The sequence below is a fragment of the Helianthus annuus genome, chromosome 2 (genome assembly GCF_002127325.2).
Source record: "Helianthus annuus cultivar XRQ/B chromosome 2, HanXRQr2.0-SUNRISE, whole genome shotgun sequence".
In the NCBI taxonomy this organism is placed as follows: domain Eukaryota; kingdom Viridiplantae; phylum Streptophyta; class Magnoliopsida; order Asterales; family Asteraceae; genus Helianthus; species Helianthus annuus.
In genome coordinates this window covers 19573863-19590066 of record NC_035434.2, presented here as the reverse complement: position 1 = coordinate 19590066, position 16204 = coordinate 19573863, and the positions used below count along the sequence as shown (strand labels likewise).

The 16204-nt window shown below is 38.0% G+C and overlaps 1 protein-coding gene and 1 non-coding gene across 2 annotated transcripts; one reads left to right on the top strand and one right to left on the bottom strand.

Moving 5' to 3' along the window:
• Nucleotides 1-759: 759 nt before the first annotated feature.
• On the bottom strand, nt 760-831 carry TRNAD-GUC. Its single transcript has one exon. It is a non-coding gene; the product is annotated as a tRNA-Asp (tRNA).
• Nucleotides 832-10353: 9522 nt separating this feature from the next.
• LOC110887227 lies at nt 10354-10917 on the top strand. Its single transcript, XM_022134997.1, has one exon. It carries the CDS (start codon nt 10354-10356, stop codon nt 10915-10917), a length of 564 nt encoding a protein of 187 aa, XP_021990689.1.
• The last annotated feature ends 5287 nt before the right edge of the window (nt 10918-16204 follow it).

Below are 16204 nucleotides of genomic sequence, written 5' to 3'. Positions count from 1 at the left end.
TTTTTGGGGATCGACTAATATAGGCAGCCGTCATTATACGCTGAAAAAAGGAGGACGAAATTGTGGATCATCTTTTGAACTTTGAAGCTACTCTTAGAGGTCTGAACGATTCGGGATGACAACTGATGCGGTGAAGACCATCATGAGCGGCTAGACTCTCTCGTGGCTTCCTCCAGGCGGACGGTTCAGTTAGGTTTTTACGTTTCTCAGTTTATACTCTGGTTTTGATGTATTTTTGACCTTGACAAAGTTGTATGAATACATTGATGTGTTGGTTTATTTGAATTATTTGCATGTGTTTTGAGTTCTTGCTTTACAACTTGTTCAGTTGATGACAAAACTTAGTAACTTGTTGGGTGACATAGAGTAGATTGACTCACACTAGTAAATAGGGTTAATCAAATTATAAAAGATCTGATGACAAAGACCTATTTTTGATTACCACATTAAATTAACCAATTTTCCAGCATCATGTCTATATGATGACCAATTAACTGAGTAAACTGAGTTTTGTGAAACCTAGAACCTGAAGTTTGGAGGAAGTTACGTTTTATAAATATGATATCTTTTCTTGTAATTAGTTTTTTTTAAGTCTCTCTTCAAATTAATCAAAACCCCCAATTCTAGATTAGTTGTAGTTAATTAAATAATTTAGCTAAACACTAACCACATATTCCCCGTGGATACGATACCCTACTTACGCTATCTACGTAGTTTAATTAGGTTTTTGATTGACTCTGACGACAGTCATCAAAATGGTGCCGTTGCCGGGGATCGAACCCGGGTCACCCGCGTGACAGGCGGGAATACTTACCACTATACTACAACGACCCCACTATACTCGAATTATGATTCATGAAGAGTGTTTTTAACCATTTAAAAACTTATGTGTTTTTATTTATGTTTCTAGTGTGTAGATAGTTTCTCGCTCCATCGAGGACAATGAAGGAAATAAGTGTGGGGAGGGGAAACTAGTGTCGAGTTTAGTGTTTAGTTGTGTCTAGTATGTCTTAGTTGTGTCTTAGTTGTGTCAGTTGTGTCGTAAAAAATCTAAAATCCAAAAAAAAAATTGAAAAATTGAAAAAATAGAAAATGTTTCGGGAAAGTTTTTGCAATAAATGGAAGATGATAGGTATAATTGGATCATTGGCATTTAATTATTATATATAAGAGATAATGAACGGTCGATTACGCGTCTAACTTAGGATATGTGGGTAGGCCCAGCCAGTTGAAAGGTTTCTTAGAATCGATATAATATACCTTAAAATTAGGAATCTTGTGGGTTCTCACCTTAGAAGCTGTAATAAAACTGAAACTGTTGAAAGTATAAGAGGTACGTCATAAGTAAAAAACTTATAAGTTTTTCCGATTAAATTGGCACACCTGTTTCTTTTTGTGAAAACAAATCCGAAACAGTGTGGCGCCTGAAAATTTTTTTTTTCATCAATCCATTTGAGCTTATGTTGAAAAAAAAGGGAAAAACGAAGCCTATGGTCTTGCCGCGGGGATAGTGACTCATGCGGTGCATACCATCTAGGTGGAGTTAAAAAAAACGTGAAGTTTATGGCATTAACCATGGGGATGGTGACTCGTGTGGCGTATGTCCGCTGAACTGATCGTATATAAAAGCATGCAAAGCTTGTAACATCATCCATCTATCCATCAAAAGTTTAATCGGAATAGCATAAGGGTTTTTTATATAAGACGGTAGATTTAATATCTTTTAATCTTATAAGCTTGAAGTGGGATTAGGTGGCGTTATAGTCTTTTGAGTGTAAGATCCATAGATAACTATAAATTACTTGAACTTGAATGAATCGTGAATAAGGGCTTAGAAGCTGGCGGTTGGGTTTAAGTGGATCGTATACCTACAATCTTGGTTAACGTGTGGTTTGATTTGTTAATAAATAACTGAATATATTAGATGCTAATGTTTTTGATTGTGATTCCATTGCTAATAATTTTTTCGGGACGAAAAAAGATAAGTGTGGGGATGTGATGTTAGATCAAAATATGTAGTGTTATATAATAAATTGTGTCGGGTTTTAGCGTATTAAATATATTAATTCATATGTTTTGTATGTTTATTGTGTTGTAGTGTTTTTGTGATTAACAGGTATTAAAACAAGTAAACAAGAGAGAACGATATAAAAAGCGGGTTCGACAGATTAACCGTTTAATACCGCAAAGTTAAGAGGGGTGCGCATGTTTGGGTTGTTTGACGGTATTTACATGCATGGTTTCAAAACCATAAATTCCTTATAAATGATATATCACGTGACCAAACATTGACATCACATCATCATTATTTGGAGATATTATTAATTATGTTGCAAACTCTAAAGTAAAAGAAAAAGGAGGGAGGCACGTAAAGGATGGACAACAATGTTTGTAGCTTGGGTTTTCACAGAGAACAAAAGAATTATCATCAATCATCATCACGTGACCGAAAGGCTTTTGAGGGTTTTATAAAAAACTGTTGGTTCAGTTCTGTTTATACATAAAGGAAAACAATATAAATCATACCTGTCATCACAGACAGTGCAGAGGAGAATCCAGTGAGAGAAGACGACATGGAGTTCGACATCTTTGTCAGGGTGATCTGGTTCCTCCTTAGGATGCTAACTGATGATGGGGCTAAGAAAACCGAAAAGGGATATCGGTTTTGGAGAGGAGGCCGAACTTATTGATGTTATGGTCTAATGGGGTGTTTGTAATTGTGTAACTGAGTAACCCTTAAACCTCCACATAATTCTCCTTATATAAGCACCCAGGAGGAAACCTAATTAGTTACTAAGGGTAATATGGTCCATCAACAATTACCAACTAATTAAATAATAGGTTCTAATATATTTTGATCTCTATAATGTAAATGATTATGATGGCTATAGATTAAATATTAATACGTAATATATTTAATCTTACATTCTCCCACTTAGCCGAGTAATCATTTACTATGAGTATTAGATAAGCCTGATCAGGAGTTAACACTCATTTTAGCCTTAAACAAGTACTATAGCAGAAAAATACAACCGTTGAATCATTATGCGACTCAGGACCCCCATTAATCATACTATAGCCTTAATTTAAAACCTAATCATCATGATCAAAATACGCGTAAGCCCTTTGTTTGACTTGTAACTTTATTTGTCTATATGCCATTATACCGGTTGAACATATTCTAACAGACATACAAAATCAAACTTGAGGAAATTTCATTAATCATAAAACATAAGCTAGTACAATATGCTCAAATAAGGTCTTTACTAAATCCCATATTCCGAACATGTTCTTCGTAAACCTTAGGAGGGAGACCTTTAGTCATCGGATCCGCAAGCATATCCTTAGTACTAATATACTCGATACAAAGATTATTTTCCTCAACACGTTCACGTACAAATAGATATTTTGTATCGAGATATAAACCAGCTCCAGTCGAACTGTTACTGTTCGAGAAACTAACGGCAGCTGAATTATCACAGTAAAGCTTCAATGGTCTAGAAATGGAATTAACGATTTTGAGTCCAGCGACCAGATTTCTAAGCAACATTCCATGACAGGTTGCGTTATAAACAGCAATGTACTCTGCCATCATTGTGGAAGTTGTGGTCAACTGTTGTTTATGACTCTTCCAAGAGATAAGGCCACCTGCTAACATAAAGATATAGCCCGAAGTGGATTTCTTGTCATCTTTGCATTTGGCAAAGTCAGAATCAGAATAGCCCACCACTTCTAAATGATCACTTCTTCTATAAGTCAGCTTATAGTCTTTCGTCCCTTGCAGATATCGAAGTACCTTCTTAGCTGCTTTCCAGTGATCTAAGCCAGGATTAGTCTGATAACGGCCTAGCATTCCATCAATATAAGCGATATCTGGACGAGTACAGACTTGAGCATACATCAAGCTCCCGACTACTGACGCGTAAGGTATCTGGCTCATTTGCTCCTTCTCAACCTCTGTTGTCGGACACTGAAACGAACCGAAAACATCTCCCTTAACTACTGGAGCGACGGAGGGTTTGCATTGTTGCATGTTATACCGTGTAAGGACACGATCTATGTAAGCCTTCTGGGACAATCCTAAGATCCCCTTGTGTCTATCTCGGTGAATTTCGATGCCAATGACGTAAGAAGCATCTCCGAGATCCTTCATGTCGAAGTTATGCGAGAGTAAACGCTTCGACTCATGCAACATGTCTAAACTATTACTTGCCAATAGAATATCATCTACGTAAAGGACAAGTATAGTAAAGTCGCTCCCACTCATCTTGAGGTAGGTGCATTGATCCACTTGATTCTTCATAAAACCTTGCCTCTTCATGACTTCATCAAACTTGAGGTACCACTGACGTGATGCTTGTTTTAACCCGTAAATGGATTTCTTCAACTTACAGACTAGATGCTCCTGACCCTCAGGTTTAAAGCCTTCAGGTTGTTTCATGTAAACATCTTCGTCCAAATCTCCGTGAAGGAAAGCGGTTTTAACGTCCATCTGATGCAGCTCTAAATCGAAATGAGCTACTAGGGCCATAACGATCCTTAATGAATCTTTACGGGAGACAGGTGAAAACGTCTCTTGATAATCAATTCCCTCTTTCTGAGTGTAGCCCTTTGCAACCAATCTCGCTTTGTAGCGTTCAACGATCCCATTCGGATCCAGTTTTGTTTTGAACACCCATTTGCATCCTACGGGTTTGACTCCGTTGGGTAATTCTACCAAATCCCAAACGTCATTTTTCTTCATGGATTCAAGCTCATCAATCATTGCTTTATTCCATTCAGAAGACTGATCACTGCTAATGGCTTCATTGTAAGAGATAGGATCATTGAGCTTTCCGGGATCCATTTCAGTCAGGTAGGTAACATAATCATCCCAGTTAGGAGGCCTTCTTTGCCTGGATGACCTCCTGAGTGGATTATCGGGTTCAGCGTTATCGTGGTTATGAGCGTTTGATGTGCCTTCGTCATGAGGTATAATGGGTTATGATTGTAGAGGTGAATTTGGAGTTGGTGCAGACAATAGTTGCATTGGGTACAAGAGGAGTAATCGGAGTAGGAGTAATGGTAAGCGACGAGTCTCTCCCCCCCGCGTCTTGTACTTCTTGCAATTCTTTGTAAGGATTGGTACTGCTCCCACTGACCTTGAAATCCTCCAGGAACGCGGCACGCTTGGTTTCAACAATACGGGTAACATGGGAAGGAGAATAGAAACGATAACCCTTAGAGTTCTCAGGATACCCGATAAAGAAACAGGTAACTGTTTTAGGGTCAAGTTTCCTTAGGAAAGGATTGTAAAGTTTTGCTTCAGCAATGCAGCCCCATACTTTCATATATTTAAGACTCGGTTTCCTTCCTGTCCAAAGTTCATAAGGAGTTTTAGGGACAGACTTAGAAGGAACTCTATTGAGTATATGAACAGCTGCTTTTAACGCTTCAGTCCAGAGGAATAATGGTAAGTTAGTGTTGGCTAACATACTGCGTACCATGTTCATAAGGGTACGGTTTCTTCTTTCAGCGACACCGTTCTGCTGAGGTGTACCAGGCATGGTGTATTGGTTCACAATCCCCTGGCCCTTACAAAACTCATAAAATGGACCAGGAGCTTGACCCACATCAGTATGTCTTCCATAATACTCACCGCCTCTATCTGATCTCACAACTTTAATCTGACGATCTAATTGCTTTTCAACTTCAGCCTTATAATCTTTAAAAGTTGTTAGAGATTCAGATTTCTCCTTAATAAGATACAAGTACATGTAACGAGAATAATCATCAATAAAAGTGATAAATGAAGTATGTCCTGTTATGCCAGCGATTTGGTATGGACCACTAATGTCAGTGTGAATGAGTTCTAATAAATTAGAGCTCCTAGTGGCACCTTTCTTATTCGCTAATGTCATTTTACCTTTAAGACATTTGACACATGTTCCAAAGTCAGAGAAATCGAGAGGAGGTAAGACTTCATCCTTTACAAGACGATTTAATCACTCTTTTGAAATGTGGCCTAAACATTGATGCCACAACATGGATGAAGTCTCTAAGTCTCGTTTCTCTTCCATCTTTGTGAGTGATTCATTAATGTTATATGACAACAAAGATTTGGAAAAGTTATCTTCTAGTTCTAATCTATAGAGACCACCATCCAGAATACCAGTACCATAAAGAACAGAATCATAATGGATAGAGAGTTTGCGATGACCATGGGAAACAATAAAACCGTCCATGTCTAACTTTGGTCCTGATACAAGGTTCCGAGTTACCTCAGGAACATATAAGGTATCATAAAGTTTAATACATAAACCGGTTTTCATAATTAATTGTAATGTTCCAATGGCCTTCACTTCTAATTCTCGATCATCCCCAACCTTAAGCGTTCTTTGGTTTCTTTCCAGCTTCCGGATTGAAAGGAATCCCTGAGTAGAATTGGTAACATGAACCATAGAACCAGAATCAAACCACCAAGAATTAGCAGGAACACTTAAATTATAGGACTCAAGTATCATAAAATAATCGTTACCTTTCTTAGCCAGCCACTCCTTAAAGTCAGGGCATTCCTTCTGCATGTGTCCTGTCTTCTTACAGAACTTGCAGCGGATACTGCCTAAGGACTTCTTAGAGCTGGAAGGTGCACTTGTATTAGAGTTAGGATTAGGCCTTTGGACTTTTGAAGCATCCTTCCTCTGATAATTGTTCTTCATTTTCTTAGAGTTGGAGGTGGTGAAGTTTGCAACATCGGTAGTGCGATCCATCCTCATACGCTCCTCCTCCTGTACGCACATGGCGACCAGCTCACTCATCGTCCATTTTTCCTTCTGAGTGTTGTAGTTGATCTTAAATGCTTCAAAGGATGAAGGAAGCGAAGTAATGATGAAATGAACAAGGAAACCATCACTGATTTCCATTTCCAGCCCCTTCAGCTTATTGGCCATGTCATTCATCATCATGATGTGCTCGCGAATGCCGCTCCTCCCATCACACTTAGTTGTCACCAGCTTGAGAATAAGAGTACTAGCGTGCGCCTTAGACGTCCCTTTGAACTGCGCCTCCACATGTTCCAAGTAGGTTTTAGCATCTTCAGAATCAGGAATAGCTCCCCTGATTGCATTGCTTATGGATTGCTTCATAAACATGAGAGACATGCGGTTACACCTAGTCCACTTTTCATGAGTTAACTGCTCAGCAGTAGTACTTTGAGTGGTAAGGTCCGCTGGCTTTTTCTCTCTTAGAGCATAATCAAAATCAAGCAATCCGAGAGTAAGCATGAGAGCATCCTTCCATGCAGCAAAGTTATCACCAGTCAAAGGTGGAATCCCGCAGTTGGGTGCTGATAGTGGAAATAAGATGAGCAAGTTATGATACTAAGGAAGAAATCCTAATGTGATCTAAGGGCACGTTAAACTAAGGCAGGCAAAATAATGACCATTTTACATAATGAAGCTGTGATATTTTCTATTACTAACATCAAAATAATAGACTTAACTAAAAAATTCTACTTAAACGAAGACAAAACAGCTTTGGCCAGAAGTGTAATCATTTAAGCATATGTGCAAAGTGGTTGTAACAAATCAGCTTTGGCCAGAAATTGAAACAATCACTTTAGTTATGCACTTGCTAAGTATGCCATCTATGAAAGAATTAAATCAGCTTTGGCCAGATATTAAAACATTCATGCTTATGATGCACACTTAGCATAGCTTTCGTAATACTTGAATGATAAGTAGATGTATCAAGTCAGCTTTGGCCAGAAATGATATACCAAAAGCTCATTCAAGTTAAGCTATTCTGGTTTTGCAAAAACATTATCTGATTCTGATTAGTTAACTAAGTAAATTACAAAACCATTTATTTAATAGCAAACCACCCGTTAGCGCGGATCTGGTTTTTCTTTAGTTCACATTTAAACAGCCTAAAATAATGAGGTTTCGAGTCGCAACCACGGTCTCGAGTTATGACGTTATGGTCTCGAGTCGCAACCACGGTCTCAAGTTGTGACGTTATGGTCTCGAGTCGAGACCTTTGTCTCGAGTCATCACGTTACGGTCTCGAGTCGAGACCTTTGTCTCGAGTCAGCACGTTATGGTCTCGAGTTGTAGACCTTTTGCTCCCTTATGATTTCGAGTCGAGACCTTATGGTCTCGAGTCGAGACTGATGGTCTCTAGTCGCAAACTGATGATCTCGAAACTTCCTGTTACAGCTGTTTATTGTGATAACATAACTGAAAATTCGAAATCTAAGGGATTATGAGATATTATTTCCTGTTTTAAAATGATCTAATTTTATCAACATGTTTTGAAAAATATGGTAACTGTTTATCTAATAACAGTTTCGTATAAGATTAAAAAGATAGAATTAGATCAAACATGGAAAAACACCCATTAATCCTAAATCATTCCAAAACATAATAGAATTTTCGAATTTTCTCATGAACATGATGAACCCTAATCATAAAAAATACTTAAACATTCATCCGAAATCTGGAATTTATTTACACATTTAAACATGTTTCTTAAACTGATGATTTCGGAACACTTGTAACGAATCAATATATGATCCGTGGTTTGCTTAACAGATCCGAGATGAACGTCTCGGATGACAAAACCGAAAATCTTATATTATGGTTTTTTCAAATCCTGTTTTCCAGTTTTATTCCAGATTTATGGATACAAAACAGAACTGACTAATCAACATATGCTCTGATACCACATGTTGGTTCAGTTCTGTTTATACATGAAGGAAAACAATATAAATCATACCTGTCACCGCAGACAGTGCAGAGGAGAATCCAGTGAGAGAAGACGACATGGAGTTCGACATCTTTGTCAAGGTGATCTGGTTCCTCCTTAGGATGCTAACTGATGATGGGGCTAAGAAAACCGAAAAGGGATATCGGTTTTGGAGAGGAGGCCGAACTTATTGATGTTATGGTCTAATGGGGTGTTTGTAATTGTGTAACTGAGTAACCCTTAAACCTCCACATAATTCTGCTTATATAAGCAACCAGGAGGAAACCTAATTAGTTACTAAGGGTAATATGGTCCATCAACAATTACCAACTAATTAAATAATAGGTTCTAATATATATTTTGATCTCTATAATGTAAATGATTATGATGGCTATAGATTAAATATTAATACGTAATATATTTTATCTTACAAAAACATCACTTCTCATCATAGGTTTTTTAGTCACGTGTTTGGGGGACATCATCAGCTGTCACATAATAGGAGACGCACATGTGGGCCAGCTTGGCAGATATTGGGGCAGCACATTAAAAACCTTAGACGAAAATTTGGGCTTGGGCTTGATTCGACGGAATTTTTGGGGATCGACTAATATACACAGCCGTCATTATTCGCTGAAAAAAGGAGGCCGAAATTGTGGATCATCTTTTGAACTTTGAAACTACTCTTAGAGGTCTGAACGATTCGGGATGACAACTGATGCGGTGAAGACCATCATGAGCCGCTAGACTCTCTCGTGGCTTCCTCCAAGCGGACGGTTCAGTTAGGTTTTTACGTTTCTTAGTTTATACTCAGGTTTGGATGTATTTTTGACCTTGAAAAAGTTGTATGAATACATTGATGTGTTGTTTTATTTGAACTATTTGCATGTGTTTTGAGTTCTTGCTTTACAACTTGTTCGGTTGATGACAAAACTTAGTAACTTGTTGGGTGACATAGAGTAGGTTGACTCACACTAGTAAATAGGGTTAATCAAATTATAAAAGATCTGATGACAAAGACCTATTTTTGATTACCACATTAAATTAACCAACTTTCCAGCATCATGTCTAAGTGATGACCAATTAACTGAGTAAACTGAGTTTTGTGAAACTTAGAACCTGAAGTTTGGAGGAAGTTACGTTTTATAAATCTGATATCTTTTCTTGTAATTAGTTTTTTTTAAGTCTCTCTTCAAATTAATCCAAACCCCCAATTCTAGATTAGTTGTAGTTAATTAAATAATTTAGCTAAACACTAACCACATATTCCCCGTGGATACGATACCCTACTTACGCTATCTACGTAGTTTAATTAGGTTTTTGATTGACTCTGACGATAGTCATCAAAATGGCGCCGTTGCCGGGGAGTTCGTGCGCTTAGTGTTAGTTTAGTAGTAGTTGTTTCTTTTATTGTTTTTGAAAAAATACAAAAAACCCAAAAATATTTCCTTTTGTTTATTTTTGTCTTGTTTGGTATTACGCTTCGTTTTCTTGTTTCCTTGTGTTCTGGTGATCTTTTTGCATGCATACGAGGTTTTCAAGAAGATCTTCCCTGCTCTTGTTTGATCCCGAAATTGGAAAGACCGCACGCCAACAAACATCGACTACTGAATTGTCACCAATGCCACCATGAATCCATCAGAAAACCAATCCACCCCACAACAGCAAACACCCCAACAAACATCGACTACTGAATTGCCACCAATGCCACCACCTCCATTTACATCTAAACCACAAAAACAACCCCAAACCCAACAAACCCTACCCATTGCACCATCATCAAACACAACCACCCAACCAACCTCAGCTCCAACTGGAGAATTTCACGTTATTGGTGGACCACTTTACTCTCTAGAAAGCCGACTACCACCACAACCCAATCCGTTGCGGGTTATGAATCAACCAAATTTAGTGCCACACCCGAACCGGTCGGGTGCTATGTTTGAGCAAGTGGAAAACAGGGCGAGAACAGAGACATGGGATGACGGTTATGGAGATGAGGAGTGGGAGATAAACGAGGGGTATATGGGATATCTAGGTGGGTACCAAAATCAGGCATTTAATCGTAATCAACCGTCATTCGAGAACATAGGGACGAAATTGAGCATCTTTATTCTTCTTTCAAGCTATTATATGGAATCTAACCAACTTGGGATGACAACCGACGCGGCGAAGATTACCATGAGCGGCTAAACTTCTTGTGACTTCTGCCCGGATGAACGTTTACACGGTTTAATATAATTTTCTGTTTTTTCTGATTCTTGTAAACTGGTACAACTTGACCACTTGTGTTGGATTATTGGTAAACATTTCTTGTGTTTGAATTACTTGTCGTTTATTAAGCGTATTGGCAACTTCCTTGCGTTGTTAGCGGGTTAGTAAATTGGTGGGTAGTTGATACAAACAAATGGGTTACTAGGTTGCATAGTGAATCTTAAAAACTATCCCTATTAACTAATCAAATTCATTAATTCCGAGGCCATGTCTATGTGGTGTTTTGAATCAGAAAACGGATTTTTATATTAAAACGGGTATTCGGGATTCCGGGTGGAGGTTACTTCGTCTCATCTTGATAACACTTTTCGTGACAAATTGTGTTTTCTTTACAATTAAACAAACAAACCCCCAATTTAGATAGTTTAGTTTTAATTAATTTCTTTTACGCTAACCACAAATTCTCCGTGGATACGATAACCTACTTACGCTATCTACATAGTTTAATTAGGTTTTTGATTGACCCTTACGACAGTCATCAACAACCACTCGAATAATGATAATATGAATAATGAGAATCCAAACAACAATAACAATGGAAACCAATTGGATAATAGTGCTATCCAACACATAGTGGCACAAGGAATCATAGATGCAATGCCATTTATTATCCAAACTGTTAAAGAAGCTGAAAATAAAAGTAAGCATAGCAGTAAGCGACCAACTGAACCTGAACACAGCGTGAACAATGGACCCGTACTTCAAGCGCCCATTCCCAAAAGAAGAAGAACCATGCCATATGGTTGTTCTTAGAAAGAATTCTGGTCCTGCAAACCAATAGAATTCTCGGGCAATGAAGGACCCATTGCAGCTCTACGCTGGATAGAAAAGACTGAGGCTGTTCTAAAAATAAGCAAATGTGCTGAAGAAGACAAGATAATGTTTGCTTCGAATCTTTTTAAGAACTCAGCCCTAGAATGGTGGAACACTATCCTCCAGTCAAGGGGAAGTGATATGGTATACAACATGGAATGGGAGGAGTTTAAAAACATGGTAGAAAGGAAATTCTGCCCTCCCAATGAAAAGGAACAGATAACGAATAAGTTTCTAAACCTTAGAATGATCGGGGTAGATAGTAAGGGTTATACTACTACATTCTTTGAATATGCTAGAATAGTACCAACTCTTGCATCACCTGAGCCAGTATTAATCTCCCGTTAGATCTGGGGATTAATTGGAGAAATTAGGCATGTAGTCAAGGAAGCTAGACCTCAAACCATAGAAGAAGCTGTAGAACTAGCTAATACCTTGACTGATGAACTGGTGCGTACTAGAGAAGAAGACCAGAGGAGAAACCTAACTCAAAGGCTTACCCAAGAACTTCATTCTTGGAACTCCAACCGTAGGAATGTAGGTTCTACCTCTGCGCCATACTGCAAAACCTGCAGAAAGAAGCATTCAGGAAGATGCTCCACTTACTGCAATTTCTGCAAAATACGAGGACATAAGGAAGAAACTGCAGAAGGAAACCAACAAATGGATTGTGCTTCAATTGTGGAGAACAAGGTCACATCAAGCCAAATTGTCCGAAATTGGCCCCAGCTGCGAACACCAAGAACACTAAAAAAATGCTAGAGCATTTGTTCTAACTGCAGATGAAGCCAAGATGATTCCGGACGTCATAGCTGGTATGTTTTTAGTTAATGATATTTTTGCTATAGTATTATTTGACTCTGGTGCAAACCAAAGTTTTATTAATACTTGATTTTGCAAACTCCTAAATCAATCATTAACTAAACTACCACAAGAATGTCTAGCAGAGACAGCAAATGGAGAAACCGTTAGGATTTCTGAAATCTTGTAGGGGACAAGAATAGAAATTTTTAATCAAAAGTTTATTGCAAACCTTTACCCAATGAATCTAGCAGGGTTTGATGTCGTGTTAGGAATGGATTGGTTAATAGCCAATAAAGCCATATTTGGTGTGATCAAAAGTCAATTCAAATAAATTCGCCAAGGGGTGAAAAGATCATAATTAAAGGAGATAAACCATCTAGATCTACAAAATTCATCTCTGTGATGAAAACTGCAAGTTATATAAGAAAAGGATCTATAGTGTATTTGATTTCTATAATCACTAACACTAAAGGAAAAGAACTAAAAGACATTCCAGTAGTGTCTCAGTTTTCAGATGTCTTTCTAGAGGAATTGCCAGGACCGCCGCCAGACAGGGAAGTTGAATTAAGAATCCATCTGCTACCAGGGACAATACCGATTGCCAAAGCACCTTACCGTTTGGCACCTGCCGAAATGCAGGAACTGAAGAAACAATTAGACGAATTGTTAGAGAAAGGATTCATACAACCAAGCTCATCGCCATTGGGAGCACAGATACTGTTTGTCAAAAAGAAGGATGGATAAATGCGTATGTGCATTGACTACCGTGAATTGAACAAAGTCACGATTAAGAATCGGTATCCATTACCAAGGATCGATGATCTGTTCGATCAACTTCAAGGAGCTCGATTTTTCTCCAAAATCGACTTAAGCTCAGGATATCATCAATTAAAGGTACAGGAAGAGGACATTCCCAAAACCGCATTCAGAACAAGGTATGGTCATTATGAATTTACTGTCATGCCATTTGGTTTAACCAATGCCCCAGCCGCATTTATGGACATGATGAACCGAATATGTAAGCCATATTTGGATAAATTCATAATTTTCTTTATAGATGATATTCTAATTTACTCTAAGAGTAAAGAGGAACATGCAAAGCACTTGCATTTACTTTTAAGTCTATTAAGAAAAGAAAAGTTGTATGCTAAGTTTTCTAAGTGCGAGTTTTGGTTAGAACATGTACAATTTCTTGGACACTTAGTCGATCATGAAGGAATGCATGTGGATCCAACAAAGATCGAGGCGATTACCAAATGGAAAACCCCTGAGCCACCAACCGAGGTTAGAAGTTTCTTAGGATTGGCCGGTTATTATAGAAGATTTATTCAAGATTTTTCTAGAATAACCATTCCCTTAACCAAGTTAACCTATAAATCCATTAAGTTTGAATGGGGACCAAAACAAGAAGAAGCCTTTAGAATCCTTAAGCAAAGATTGACCCATGCACCTATACTAGCGTTACCAGAAGGAACTGAAGACTTTGTAGTCTATTGTGACGCTTCTAAGTTAGGTTATGGATGTGTGTTGATGCAACGTCAAAAGGTTATAGCTTACGCCTCTAGACAGCTTAAGAATCATGAAGAGAATTATTCAACCCATGATTTGGAACTAGGAACTATAATTTTTCCCTTAAGATTTGGAGACATTATCTTTATGGTAGTAAATTTACCGTATTTACAGATCATAAAAGTTTAAGGTATGTTTTCGGATAAAAAGAGCTGAATATGAGACAAAGACGCTGGATGGAATTACTTAGTGATTACGATTGTGATATCCAATATCATGAAGGAAAGGCAAATGTAGTGGCAGATGCTTTAAGTCGAAAGTATCACGAAAAGCCAAAAAGGGTACGTTCTCTTAAATTAAATCTACAAGTAGATTTAAATGATCAGATTAGAAGAGCACAAGAATCAGTAATCAAGGAAGATACTGAAAAATTAAAAGGAATGATTAAGGAATTAGAACGAGGAACCGATGGAATTTGGAGATTTCATAAAAAGAGAATTTGGATACCTAAATTAGGAAATTTACGTCACCGTATATTAGAAGAAGCTCATAAGTCCAAATATACTATGCATCTAGGAAGTGATAAGATCTACCAAGATTTAAGGAAAAATTTCTGGTGGATTGGAATGAAAAAGGATATAGCAGCTTATGTTTCTAAATGTTTGACCTGTTCACAAGTCAAAGCTGAACATCAGAAAGCCTCAGGTTTGTTACAGCAATTAGAAATGCCAGTTTGGAAATGGGAATTGATAACAATGGATTTTGTTACCAAATTACCCAAAGCAAGAAAAGGTAATGATGCAATCTTGGTGATTGTAGATAGGCTAACTTAGTCAGCTCATTTCCTACTGATGAAGGAAACTTTTAGTATGGAACAATTAGCCAAATTATATGTAAATGAATTTGTTTCATTACATGGAATACCTTTATCAATTGTTTCTGATAGGGATAGCCGTTTTACCTCTCATTTTTGGACAAGTTTCCAAAAAGCAATGGGAACCAAGCTGAATCTAAGCACAGCTTATCATCCTCAAACGGACGGACAACCCGAAAGGACAATTTAGACAATGGAAGCCATGCTTAGGGCTTGTGTAATTGATTTCAGAGGTAATTGGGACGATCACTTACCTTTAATAGAATTTTCTTATAATAACAGTTATCACACGAGTATTAATGCTGCACCCTTCGAAGCACTTTATGGACGAAAGTGCAGAACCCCAGTCTGTTGGGCAGAAATTGGTGAAAAACAACTATCTGGACCTGAGATAGTGCAGGAAACAACCGATAAGATCATTCAAGTCAAGGAACGACTGAAAGCAACACGCGATCGACAAAAGAGCTATGCTGATAACAGACGTAAGCCGTTAGAATTCCAGATAGGTGATAAGGTATTGTTAAAAGTCTCTCATTGGAAATGAGTGGTAAGATTCATCAAAAGAGGAAAGCTATGTCCCAGGTATATTGGACCTTTTGAGATTATTAGAAGAATAGGACCTGTAGCCTATCAGCTACAACTGCCAGAGGAAATGGCAGGAATAGATGATGTATTTCATGTATCTAATCTCAAAAAGTGCCTAGCTGATGAATCACTCGTAGTACCTCTTAAGGATATAGAGGTAAATGAACAACTCAAGTTTGTAGAAAGGCCTCTACAAATTGAAGATAGGAAAATTAAGAATCTCAAGCATAAGAGATTAGTTCTGGTCAAAGTAAAGTGGGACTCCAAAAGAGGACCTGAGTACACATGGGAACTTGAATCAGAAATGAGAAGGAAATATCCGCACTTGTTCTAGTAGATCTCGAGGACGAGCTGTAAAACAAGGTGGGGATGATATAACAACCCTAACGTAAACCGACACCCTCAAATAATTTCCGACGCTCTAATATATTTTAAAATACCCCAATATGTCTTTAAATACGCCCCGTATGTGAAAACCGAGCCCGAAATATAACATGGCATCAAAAATAAATAAAAAAACAAAGAAAATAGGGTTTAGGTGGGCCGCGTAAGGTCTCACTTAACCTTTACGCGGGCCGCGACAACTTAAAAACCTGGCGCAGCCCGGTGCGGCCACGTGTC